Source organism: Xiphophorus hellerii, chromosome 7, assembly GCF_003331165.1.
Source record: "Xiphophorus hellerii strain 12219 chromosome 7, Xiphophorus_hellerii-4.1, whole genome shotgun sequence".
Lineage (NCBI taxonomy): Eukaryota > Metazoa > Chordata > Actinopteri > Cyprinodontiformes > Poeciliidae > Xiphophorus > Xiphophorus hellerii.
Window position 1 is genome coordinate 16,573,816 of NC_045678.1, and position 13,822 is coordinate 16,587,637.

The following is a 13,822-nucleotide window of genomic DNA, read 5'->3' on the forward strand; positions in this document are numbered from 1 at the left end:
TGTTGTTCCTGGGATCTGTTGTAGCCATTGGTCCAGTTTGGGGGTGACTGCCCCGAGGGCCCCGATGACCACAGGCACCACTGTGGTCTTCACCTTCCAGGCCCTCTCCAGTTCCTCCCTGAGGCCCTGGTATTTCTCTAGTTTCTCGTGCTCCTTTTTCCTGATGTTGCAGTCGCTTGGTATTGCTACATCTACCACAACGGCTTTCCTCTGTTGTTTATCCACTACGACAATGTCTGGTTGGTTCGCCATTACCATTGGAAGTCCCACAGGATCTTAGCTCTGGCGTTCTCCGCCACCTTTGGGGGTGTTTCCCACTTTGATCTCGGGGTTTCCAGTCCATATTCTGCACAGATGTTTCTGTACACTATGCCTGCAACTTGGTTATGTTGTTCCATGTACGCTTTCCCTGCCAGTATCTTGCACCCTGCTGTTATGTGCTGGACTGTCTCAGGGGCCTCCTTGCACAACCTACACCTTGGGTCTCGTCTGGTGTGGTAGATCTGGGCCTCTATTGCTCTGGTGTTTAGGGCCTGTTCCTGGGCGGCCAGGATGAGGGCCTCTGTGCTGTCCTTGAGTCCAGCTTTTTCCAGCCATTGGTAGGATTTACTGATATCAGCCACTTGGGTTATTTGCTGGTGGTACATCCCATGTAGGGGCTTGTCCTGCCATGATGGCATCTCTGGCACCTCAACCTCCGTTCCCTGTTGTCTGAGATATTCACTGAGCACATTGTCTGTTGAGGCTTTGTCCCTGATGTATTTATGGATCTTAGTTGTTTCGTCCTGGACTGTGGTTCTCACACTCACTAGTCCTCTGCCTCCTTCCTTGCGGCTCGTGTATAGTCTCAGGGTGCTGGATTTGGGATGGAATCCTCCATGCATTGTTAGTAGTTTTCTAGTCTTAATATCAGTGGCTTTTATCTCCTCCTTTGGCCAGCTAATTATTCCAGCAGGGTATCTGATTACTGGCAGGGCATAGCTGTTTATTGCGCGGATTTTGTTCTTGCCATTGAGCTGGCTTCTCAGGACTTGCCTTATTCGTTGGAGGTATTTAGCTGTGGCTCCTTTCCTTGTGACCTCATCGAGGTTGCCATTTGCTTGTGGTATACCTAGGTACTTGTAACTGTCCTCTATGTCTGCTATTGTTCCTTCTGGGAGTGAGACCCCTTCTGTGCGGATGACCTTCCCCCTCTTTGTGATCAGCCGACCACACTTCTCTAGTCCGAATGACATCCCAATGTCCGTGCTGTAGATCCTGGTGGTGTGGATCAGTGAGTCGATGTCTCGCTCACTCTTGGCATACAGCTTGATGTCATCCATGTAGAGAAGGTGACTGATGTTGGCCCCATTTTTGAGTCGGTATCCGTATCCAGTCTTGTTGATAATTTGGCTGAGGGGGTTCAGGCCTATGCAGAACAGTAGCGGGGACAGAGCATCTCCTTGGTATATGCCACATTTGATGGACACTTGTGCAAGTGGTTTGCAGTTGGCTTCAAGGGTGGTTTTCCACAGCTTCATCGAGTTTGCAATGAAGGCTCTCAGAGTCCTGTTGATGTTATACATCTCTAAGCATTCAATGATCCAAGTATGCGGCATTGAGTCATAGGCTTTCTTGTAATCAATCCAAGCCATGCACAGGTTGGTGTGTCGGGTTTTGCAGTCTCGGGCAACTGTGCGGTCTACGAGGAGTTGGTGTATATATATATATATATATATATATATATATATATATATATATATATATATATATAACGTTATTAATACTTTTCTAAGGGACTAAACCTGAGTATTAATTTTTGTCAAAGTTGTTACAACTTTTGTAACATTATTTGTGTTTGCTTTATAGTTGGCACCTAGTGAATTAGTTTTTACTACAAGTCTGCTCTGATTGGTCTGTGCTGCAGAGTTTCACCTCTGAATCCTTCCTCTGCAGCAGCATGAGAAATACCAACACATCCTGCTGTGCACCTGTGAGGAGAGATATAATTCTGAGTGATTTATATGTGCGGATCTTTGTAAAATTAAGCTGTTATTGAGTCATCTCATCAATGAAATTACGTGATTGCATTTTAGTGAATTTTAAAGCATTTCACTTGCTTTTTCAGTCATGCAGATTAAAAGAGTCGAGGGCAGATTCTGCTTACTGCTGCTGTCGTCATAGTTGGTATCATGCCGGTGCTTGTTGTTGTTGTTGTTGTTGTTTAGCCTGCTTGGATGGCTGCCCTCATTTCTTCCTCTGTTTCAGGTTCAGTGACGAAGCCGCAGCAGAGGACTTCTCGTCGTCGTGGCCAGGAGCCCAAGCTGCTCAACAGCCCTGAAGACAGCCTGTACTACAACCAGCTAAATGTGAGTTCAAAGTGCCGATAAAGGCCTTTGTCTGAGTTTGGTTCCAGATGATAATACAATTAAACCTACCTGTGCCAGACCCTGGAGCCCCACCCCCACGCTCCTCTGCCTCTTGTCTTGAACATGTGCTTATGCTCTTTATCTGTTGCTTTCATGTCAGGATGTCTGCCTTCACGGTGAATAATTGATGTGGTTTATCAAAGCCGAGCAAGATGCATGCTTCATCAGACTCACTTGAGCCCTTTGATCAGAAAAAAATTATGCTGTGACTTCTGATATTATCAGCATCTGCTCGCATTCAACACAAAATCACTTTGAATTAAAAATTAATGACTCTCTGCTCATCTTTTGACTGTGTGCTCTTGGCCCTTTCCTCAGAGAACTCTGGATCACCAGGGGAGCAAGAGGAAGCCGAGAAAACTTGGGTAAATAACTGCTTTCCTACTTACAGCGACTCTAAACAGAGCAGGCCCGTTGTGGGATAGGAAAATCCAGAAATGGAGTTGTTTTCTTACAATGTAAATGGAGAGCTGAAAATAACACTTTTTATATGGGAGGAGGCTCTGCTTCACTATAGAGGGGGGGGTGCACATTAGACTATTGTCAGGATGTTCATTTTAATTGTTAAAGACCTTACTTTGCACTATAAATGACACGGTTTGAGTAAACACCTGACTACATGCCTGCTGCGTCTGCAAATATTGCCTCTTTCGCTTCAAAAAACTTCATCACTGCCTGCTATATCCAAGTTTTTCCCTCCTGTCTTCTCACACATCACAGTCAAATCAAAGTGCTGGACGGAGAGGACGAGTACTACAAATTACTGTCAACCGTGGAGTCGATCCCCGAGGAAGAGCACGCGACTGAACCCCCTCCCACCCTTTCCTACGGGCCCCTCGTCAGTCAGCGCTGAAGCTCTGCATCAGTGTCAGCCGGTAAGAAAGACACATCAGACACAGAGACAGACGGACACTCCAAAGAAAAACTGCTCTGTGTTGGATGTGCTTTGGTGGAAAGAACAAGTAAAACTGGTGCAGGAGAAGCAACTTGTGCAGACATTGTGCTCTGTTCTGTTAATCCAAAGGGCTCTGAGTTTGTATGAGTAGCTCTTCTGGCATTATTGTACAGATGCACTGCTCTTGTACATTGTCTTTTGTTTTATTGGTAGATGGCTGCCCTATTTACTATAAGAACAAAAATTCTGGTCAAATGAAAATATTTTACATATGTGCCAGGGGTATGAATAATTTTGTGCCTTCCTGTTATTTTCTTTCTTTTTTTAATTCCTAGTCTTCATAAGTTTTATTTAGTTTTTACCCAGATGGTGCACTTAGGAGTCTACAACAATAACAACTTGCATTATTTCTCTCTTGTTTTTGGCAAAAGACTACAAGCCATTTCTCCAGCTAGTTTTAGACTGTTTTGGTTGTATTTACCCAGAATGCCCTCCGCTATAGCACGCTTCCTGCTTTTGGAGCGGTCTCCAGTCTGTTTGCATTCACATATGCATTTGAACCGCCCCAGAGTTCACTTTTCTGATCTGCACCAGAGTTCAACTACATATTCACATCTCTCAAAACAAACCAGACTTTCTAGGCAAATGAACGAGAGCTCTGGGCTGGTGTGAAGGCATCCTAAGATGGCAAAACTGGCTCAAAAAGATTGACAGAGCAACTTTACTGTATTTAGTTTAGAATTTCTACTTCAAGTCTCTTCCTCTTGCATCCTAAATAAAGTTGTATCCAAATGTTATAAAGGACATTTTCTGTAAAACATTCTTCTTACGTCTTCTGTTCTCAATCTAGCTTCATTTTAAAAACTGATACTCACACTAATAATAGTGAAAAATTAAATCTTCTTCCCCCAGTAAATGCTTCTACTCAGAAAAGTGTTGCTAGCATGACCAGTTAGTGCCCAGTTTTTCATATTCATTGATCAGAAAATAAATCTGAGCAGGGAGTCACTGGTGAAGCTAAACATCGACCAGTTCTGGTCACCAGCTGGTTTCTCTGTACGGCTCTACATTATTGTGGCTCTTTTCTGTTTTACTACAAACGTTGTGCCAGTGAATAGCTTGACAATAGTGAGATGTACTCTTGCAAAGTTGTTCTTTGCCTTTATTTGCTTCCTCAACAAGATAAAATCGATCGATTATTTTTTATTAATAGATAAAATTCTGCCACATGTTCAAAGCTTTGCTCAGGTGACAGATTGCTGTGAAACTTCACAGATGTTCCTTTATGATCATGTTAATCATAATAGACAGAAGGAAAACATCATGTGGTGGTGTTGGAAGGGTGTACACCGTTAAAAATCAGTTGTAATAATAAAACACTTGCACTAGAGCTACATATGGCTGAAATTAACTGTTAATGTCTTTGTTATTCGTTTACATTCTTATTACTTTTTTGATAGATTCATGAATATGTAATATTTGAGAAATAAATCCAAACATCTGAGGTTAAAAAAAACCCATCCTCCTCTGTGTGAGTAAAACCATTCCCTGAAACAGTAACACCACGTGGTTTACATCTTTAACAAACATTTTCCAGTTCTCTTCCACATTTCCGACGAGAAGCCCCTCATCCCGCAGCAAGCCTCCAGCCTAAGCAGTGTTAACATGAAATTGAAACATCTACCTATTTCCAAACCTCGTGTCTCCTGTCTCGCGCTGATCCAAAGACAAATCCCTGCAAAACCCAGAACTCTTTCGACGAGTTTTCCCTCTGTGAGTTGGCTTTAGTTAGAGGGGCTTTGTGCTGTCTGAGAGCAGAGAATCACCAAACGGAGCTTCACAGAGGCTGAGCTAGACCTCACTTTGAATTTCACCCTAAATACAGAAAAAAAACCTTTTAAGATGTGAAGTGTCGGAAATGCAGGGCTGGCGAGTTGATTTGTGGAGCTTCTTTTTTTTTTTTTCTTTTCAATTTGCATATCATTTACTGCATCTCCCTTTGTTGACACCCGAGGGCCTGAGAAGAGATTTTGATCTTAATAGGAAGAGTAGGGTGGTATGAGTGAGGATCTCATCCTCCTTATGCTCAGCGGGAAAAACATTAGAGCTCTGCATTGATAGCAAGACTGGCTTCACTTAGGTTGGATTTACAGGAATCCTGGTGAGTTTAAAGAGGCCCAAAGTGTTCAGTGTTGGGAGGGTTGGATGCAGGTTGGTGCATGAGGACATTATAGGCTATTTATATGTGTATTTAATTATACTTGCCATGGGAACTAAAAGGTCTAATGGCGTGGAAGTAGTTAAAACATACTGCAAGTTAAAATTAGGACGTTAGTTGGTTGTGACTCCCCCAGTTTTGTGGTCGTGACCCTGTAATTTGCCAACCATAACTGTGCTGTTTGTTGTTTTGTGCGGCCACAAATTTTTGTAAAGGGAACTTGTGTAGCTTTCTACATCTCTTTTAAGAAGAAATAATTCCCCATATTAGTGTAGGAAGTGGGCATGAACTAGTATGAGATTCTCACAGCATGATAACATTGAATGGAAATAACATGGCTTCACTGTGTTTGCAGAAAAAAAATGTAGAACTACAATGTGTAACATAATCCAGATATTTTTAATTAAAATGAAATTCATGCTGTTTCCAAAATAATACATATATAAATACACAACACCATATGGAGCATTTTTTTCCAATAATCCTTTTGTTTTTAAAAATAAAGGTTAAAAAATCTGTAATCGGTGTGAAACTTTGATCAGAGTCTGTAAAAGTCTGTGGTGTGGAATCATCCAGCCCGGTTTGGCTTTATTGCATTCAAGTTGTCCAGGAATCCAGAGCCAATAGCTTGATATAACATCTCATCTGATTTTAGAACGCTCTGTTTTCAAGTTGGAAAAAAGGTTTTCATTTGTTTTAGTTCCAACTAATATCAACTAATTTCATGACAATAGCATTATTTGTTTCCAGTTTTCACATTTAAGTGCAACAAAAAACATGTTCTCAATTGCACATTTTATAGCACTGTTTATCCCACTGTTCCAAACAGACGCAAACGATCAAAAATGCTAATAAATTGTGAATAGCAACAACTTTTATCACAGTTTAACGTGTCAAATTTCCCCTGTCAGAAAGCAGATTTCAGGGTATTGTCTCATTGTTTTACGGCTGAGAGCCAGAAAACGTCTTAAATTAACTTCTTAAAATAATATTTTAAACTGAATCCCTGTTAAGTGCATAACTATCCAGTTTAGGTTTGATTAATGTCAGAAATTTAGATGTTGAAGTAAAAATAATCAATTACAATCCAGACTTCTTTAAAAAAACAATGAAATAACTAACTTTAACATATCACAGTGCGTCTAAGCACCAATAGACCACCTTGGACTTCAGTAGATGAAGTCACAACTAACAGCTTATGAATAAACACACACTTAAAGGATAAGAAATATTGTAGCATTTTAAAAGTATTGTGTGGGAATAAAAAGTGTAAGTCAGCTGACTGAAGGAGCGTAGCAATATGTGATGAAGGGCAGCGCTGCATGAGTCTTTGCTCCAAACTGGCAGATAAGTCTCCAGCATGTTTTCATCATCTTATTAAAATTACTTTAAATTACAGCAGCAATATGGTAAAAATCTTAGCAAAGGATTTCGGTTGAACAGACATGTAAATCACATAATTTAGGGTAATAGTAAAACTTTTTTATTTTATTAATTTACTGACCATGAATCTTAAACGATCCACTGTATTTCTCCAAATCAGCAAAGTTAAATATCAGCTTTTGTTGAATAAATATCAAGAAGTTTGTTGAAACTAGACAGAGACTAATTTAGACATTTTATTGGAATAATCATGAAAACCCCTCCGTAATTGTTTGTAAGTGCAACGTAATAGACTACTAAAGTGATGTCTCACACATACTAAGACATTATTTAATGAATTTTACAAACGTTAATGATCTGTAAATTGCCTTTTTTTTATGTGAACCTGCATAATTAAACTCATGTCTTTGTGGTTTATCATCAAATTTAAGGCTGCAGGAATTCAAAGCGTACAGCAGAATACTGTCAGAGTTATAATGTGGTGTCACAGTTAGTTCAGACACATTTCACCTCCGGTCCTAACCAAGGATCGCAGAATAATTAAAATCCTCATTGTGCATTACTCTCTTGCTGGGATAGTTGGTTCCTCTGAAGAGCAGTCTGAAATAGGTCACCCCAGCACCCTGTAGTGCGTCATAAAAGTACACTGAATCAATTAAGTGTGATCATGCTCCCTTGATTATTTCGGCCCTGTTTTACCACAGAGAGGAATTTCAAATAGGCTCACTAGTTTGAATAACAAGGTTGGACTGTGGTGACAAATGGTGCCAGAGAGGGTGTTTCCTTCCCCTGTTTTTCTCTGCCAAATTAACTCCCCTGGCTGATTGCCTGCTTTAGCATATGAGAGGAGGTGAGCAGAGGTGTGTGCATAATTGCCTCCGATGGCTGATTATGTGCTGCAAAAGGCAAATGTTATGAAATGCTGACCTGATGAGCAGAAGCTCTGGGTTGTTGTAGAGGTGTTGAGGCTGCAGGACACTGAGGGACTGCCAGCGTTTTAGGCCCCGGCACCTGTGTTTCCTTGGGTACTTTCCTGCAAATCCAGCTCAGTCTTGTTTTTAGCCTCATTAAAATCTGACAACATCTGGTGCGTGGGATAGGGCTCCTTTAATGTGGGTAACATTACTGCTGGTGTTATTTTTTGCTATTTTAGCTATTTACCTTATGGGCTGTGTGCACGTTCATTAAAGATGCATCCAAACTGCTTTATCCAGGGGTTTTTTAAACCACATTTTATGGAAATCGCTCAAGCTGCAGCCTCCACAAGCGATGAAAAGCTTTTATTTTCTAAAAAAGCATGCTTACCTTTTCACCTAATAGTGATGTCTCACTTCAAAGAGAGCGCACGATTAGGCCAACATTGTCCTGTTTCTATATACTCAGAGTTCAAAGGGAGAGTTTCACGTGCAGCCTCCTCCAATCCTCCGGTTTACGTGCTTTTCATGCTCACATGTGTCTGATTTTTCACACGCTGGAATTATTTTTCACACTCTCGTGATTGCATACAGCGACCAGCTGAAGTATTCATACCTCGTAAACGTTTCCCACATTTTGTTGTTTTACACCATAAACCTCAGCGTATTTTTTTATTTTATTTTATGCGACAGACCAACACAGTCTCTTATAAAAATGGCAGGAAAACAATTACTTGTTTTCAACATTTTTTACTGATAAAATCTGATAAGTGTGGCATATTAATATCTAGCCTTCCTGAGAGCCACACTCTGCTTTAAATTTTTGGAGATATGTTTCTGCCCGCTTTGAACATCTTGAATTTTTGCTCATTCCTCTTTGTGAAATCAGTCAAACTGGATAGAAATCATCATCACCACTGTCTCAACAATCTCAAGTCTCTGCAGCTTCTCCTCTTTTCTTTCATAATTGCCATGCTCCACCAACTCTAAGAAACATTCCCAGAGCATTATGCTACCAACACCATGTATCACAATGGGAATAGTTTGTTCAGGATGAAGTGCAGTGTTACGTTTCCCACCACATGTATTATTTTATTTTAAAAAGTTCATTTTATTCTTAAGGCTTCCTTACAGGAATTGCTTTTCGCTTGCCTTTCTTCTCAAAAGGCCAGATTTGTAAACTCAGGTTATTCCACCTGAACTGTGGAACTCCAAAGCTCTTCCATGAGTCTTACGGTTGCTTCGCAGATTAATGTTCTTCTTATTCTTCCTTTTACTTTATACTGACAGGCGAGTCCTTGTAGGTTTGCTTTTATTCCATCCTCTTTCCAATATGCGGTGAAGGATTGGACATTGGAATATTTTCTATTTCCTATCTCAAACCTACTTTAAGCTTCTTTTTATTTTTATCCCTGACCAGTCCGGCAATTTCTTGTAGTGGATTTTAATTGGAGGTGTCACAGTAAGGGGAGCTAAATATACAAATGCATGCCACATTTCTCAGATTTACCAAAAAAATGGAGAACCATGCATCCTTTTTCTTCCACTTCACAATTATGTGCTACTTTGTGTTGGTCTTCCCAATAAAATCCCAATAAAATACATGTTAGTTTGAGGTCTTAATGCTACAAAGTGTTGAAAAGTTCAAGAGGTGTAAATATGTTTACAAGGCACTTTGTATTTATTGCAAAGAATTAGGACAAGTTCCTGTTTTACACTTTTTTTCCTTGCAAACATCAATTAAAGGGGATAAGAAAATAGCTGAAAACAGTACAAAGTCAACATTTGCTGCACTTTGAGACACTTTGCTGCCTAATGATGGATACATGAACATCAATCAGATGTCAGATGCATGTTGGTGGCTCTGAGCAAGAGAGACATTCCCTAAAGACGCCATTAATAAAGAAACTGGTTGAGCCTGGTTGAGACACAAAGACTAAGAGGAGGGGAGGAAGAACGAGATAAAAGACTCTGTTGAGCACATACATCAAAGCCCGCTTAATGACCAGGGATGCCATTAGGGTTACGGTGGCTTTTGTTTCAGCTTTCTCTCACCTGCAGTTTGTTGAGGATGCTCTATGCGCTGTTTTGTTGTGAAAATTTGCATGAATATAAAACGCATGCGTGCAGGGATAAAAGTTGCTTCCCGGCTGTTCGTCTTGGAGGTGGCTGATTGTTTTACTTAGAATTACAGCCTCCTTTTCATTTGTAAAACAGACCTGGGACCAGTTTCCTCTCACTTTTTAAAAATAAAAATGGATGCAGTGAAACAAAAGGTTCGCTCAGAAAACCAGAAACAGAATGTGGAGTCTGTGATGCGGCGCAATGCATTGTCTTAAAGTTTTCTCTGTGCCTCCGGTGCTGGAATTGGCTTTGACAAATCAGAGCGTGAAATTAAAATGAGCCCCTCTCAGTTTGCACACGAGGTAGGGGTACAAGCAGACTTGGCATGGCCGAAGGTGTGACCCTGTTTTGTTTTGCCCCAGCTTTACTGTCCCAGATGGTGGGACCAGCTGCCGCTGAATAAACGCTGGACCGGGTGCAGTGTGAGAATTACCACGGCCTTGTTTCAGTTTGGGATGCGTCACAGAGAGCTTGTCACTTTTTGGCCACTGCCAGCAGGAGCAGGAAATTTCACCTGGTGTTCAACCAAACTTCCTTCCTTTGCAGGGCAGATTTTATATATTTTTTTATCCATTGTTTTTATTACAGTCATCTTTCATTGCATGAACCGGTGCAACTTAATAAGTTTGTCTTAAAAATGTATTTTATTTCAGCAATTCAATTCGAATAGAGAAACGTAAAATCATGACACAAAGTGATTTGAAGGTTTTATTTCTGTTTCCTTTGGTGATTATGGCTTACAGCTGATGGAAATTCATTTTCTTTGAATGAGAGAAAGGTGAGGCCTACAAAACTTTCTGCAGCACATGAACAGAAAATTAGATAGTGCTATTGATAGGGATTCTGTGTCTTTCCTCTCTCTTTTATCTGCTTGCATACACACATATACACAGACATGCACATGTAATGTTAAAGAAATTACTTGCCCTCTCTAAGGCGTAGCTTAGTTAAAGGCCTATAATCACATTGTTCAGGGCCACTGTGTGTTTGTCCCTTAAGGACTCTTATTTGCCTTTAAGAAATTGGACTGATGATTTTTACTCTGTTTTCTTGGTTATTCAAAATGTTTCCTCCCAAAAAATAAACTCCAGAGGAACAATAAAAATCAGCAAAGGTCAGAAGAAAGAGATTTTTTTGTTTACATTTGAAGCCTTTTTAAAGTTTTCCCATGCATGGTGCAGAATAAGGTGAAAGATGTTTTCCCGTAGCTCGCAAAAGTTATGGACCACAGTCACCTGAGAGTGGCTAAAATGAGCAAATACTTGAAATACCCTTCAAAAGCTTAGAACTGGCAATTTTAATAATTCACATACCAAATTTACCTAAATATGCATTAATATGCACAGTGAAATTAGTCTAAGCATCACCCCAGAAGTCTTTCTACTTCAGAAGTCATCTATAGTCTTTCTCCTCTCAGTTCTTGGGGGTTCAGCCAATCAGTGCCAATGAAAATAAATGGCACTGATTGGCTGGTTTGCAAAAGCCAGCTAATAGTGTTTCAAGTAACTTTGCACCGAGTTATTTCAGGCTCCCAAGCTGCAATTTATTTAGAATATTTTAGAAAAAAAATCCTCAAATAGGCAAGTTTTCTGCAAATAATGTTGAGTGACATTTCACAGAAAAATCCATGAATAGGTGAATCCACAAATACTTAATTCATATCAGGCAGATAAAGGATATTTTGCCAAGATACCAACAGTAACAAATCTACTTGAACATTTCCACATTTACAAAAGACAAGCTTAATTTTAGTGGGATTTCATGATATAGACCAACACAAGGTCACACTTCTTTTTGAATTGGTGTTTTTCAAATTTTTTTAACATAAAAATATCAGAAACGTGCGACATGCACCCTTTTACCCTGACTTGGCAAATATACTGTAAGTCCTACTGAATCCAAACCTGACCTTTATCTGAAGACATAATCCTGGACACTTAATATCCACAGTGAAACATGGTGGTGGCAGCATTATGCTGTGTGAATATCTTTCTTCAATATAAGCTGGGAAATTTGTCAGACTTCATAGAAAAAGAAAAAGATTTTAGTATGTACTTTGTTGAATATGAAAGCACTCCACACTTTTCAGATTTGTGCTTATAATAAATGTTGGAAAGCATTTATCACTTTCCTTTCCGCTTCGCAATCACGTCACTCGGTGTTGGCGTAGCTCATGAAATCTCAATAAAGCACATAAAAGCGTCCGGTTGCAACGTGACAAAATGCGGAAAAGTTACATTTGCGAGGTGCTGTATAATAATAACACAGCGTGTGTGAAAATGTGTGCTTGTTGCTCCTAGCCACTGAGAGAAGTAAAACGTCAGAGGCTTGTTACGTCTGTGACATCTCAGTTTGAAGGTGATGTCTTTTTATTGTAATGTTTCCTGAGAGAGCACTGCAGGCAGGAACTTTGTACATCATCACAGAGGGGGCAGAGATTTCCTCTTTAATGCTGGATTAGCGCAGCCAGGGTGGGCTGAGAGGAGGTAAAATGACCTGTCCCGCCTTTACGTGACCCGGGGCCGGCGCTGCACATCGCCAGGGCTTTGCTGTTTGCTCATATGCAGAGAGATCCTGAGCTTCACAGGTTCAGCAGAGAGGGGCCGGGGCGGCAGAAGAGTAGTATCGTGTTGCAGGGAAAATTAGTGAGACCAAAGTTGGAGTTTCTGTGTGTTGGGGGCTGCGAACAATGGCAGCTTTCTGTCAGACAGCGACTTCAAAGGTCTGCTGAGTGACTGCTCTGAGTTATACTTTGTTGTAGATCACTGAGGAAATTCACAGATGTTTTCTCATACGAGACACCATTATAGCGGCTCAAGTACCCAGTAGCCTCGAGCATCTCTCCCCCGTTTCTCCCCCGTCTCTGTCTCTCCCACACACTCACTCTCACAGCCTCTGAAATCTCTTCCATGAGACAGATGTGGAACCTGTTTTTTTTTTTTTTCCTCCAACTGTCCAGAGAATATGGAAAGTTAGAAAAGGGTTCGTGTTGTGGCGTTGCCCAACAACTCTGTCAAATCTCAAGTCCTGGCTGTCAGTCTGCTCCGACTGTCATGATCTTCTCACTTCCTCACTGATCCTTTGTGGATCAGAAGTAGAAGGGTGAGCCATACAGCTGTAGAATGGGAACAATAATCACCAATGGTATGATTTTCATGTGGTGTTTAACAGTAATATTGATGCTGTGATCTTATCCTCTGTTTCTTTTAGGTTGCCTTGTTCTGGAGCAGAACCAGACCCAACACATCTGAAGAATACACGACTTTTACTGTAAATGTTTATTTATTTCTAGATGTACTGCTGTTTTTTATGAGCCCAATAAATGTTTTAAAAATCTTGTTTTCAATTATTGTATTTATCATAATGCACTTTATTCCTCTCACACATTTCAGTATACATTACACTATTAATACCCACCAAACATTGCTGCATTTTGTCACTTTAACACACCAACTGCAATGGATTTTAGGGGATTTTAATATGATAGACAAACACAAAGTGGTACATCATTTTGAAGTGGAAAACATTATCCATTGATCCATTGTCTACTCCCACTTATTCATGCATTGTCCAGCAGTCACTGGGCGAGAAGCGGGATAGGTCACCAGTTTATTTCAAGGCAACATGGAGACACACAGGATAGACAACAATACACACACCTGTCACTCCTAGGGCCAATTTAGAGAGAATCATTAACCTATGACTGTTTATGGACTGGAGGAAGTCGGCATACCCCAAAAGATGAGGAAAAGCCCAGGCTGGGATTTGAATCTAGGAGCTTCTTCCTGCAAGGCATCGGTTCTGAGTACAGTTGCACAACACCAAAAACTACATGATGGTCAACATCTTTAAGAAATAAATATGAAAGGTCTGTGGTGCT

At 40.5% G+C, this 13,822-nt stretch overlaps 1 protein-coding gene across 2 annotated transcripts in view; it reads left to right on the plus strand.

Moving 5' to 3' along the window:
- myo3b (myosin IIIB) overlaps positions 1-13,283 on the plus strand; it is a 76,779-nt gene extending 63,496 nt beyond the window's left edge. For both annotated transcript variants that reach the window (XM_032568788.1, XM_032568789.1), the window contains 4 exons: positions 2,248-2,348; positions 2,727-2,773; positions 3,129-3,283; positions 13,153-13,283. In XM_032568788.1, the coding sequence (XP_032424679.1) occupies positions 2,248-2,348; positions 2,727-2,773; positions 3,129-3,261 (281 nt within the window). In that variant the 3' untranslated portion in view covers positions 3,262-3,283; positions 13,153-13,283. The remainder of the gene's footprint in view (positions 1-2,247; positions 2,349-2,726; positions 2,774-3,128; positions 3,284-13,152) is intronic.
- Positions 13,284-13,822: the final 539 nt, after the last annotated feature.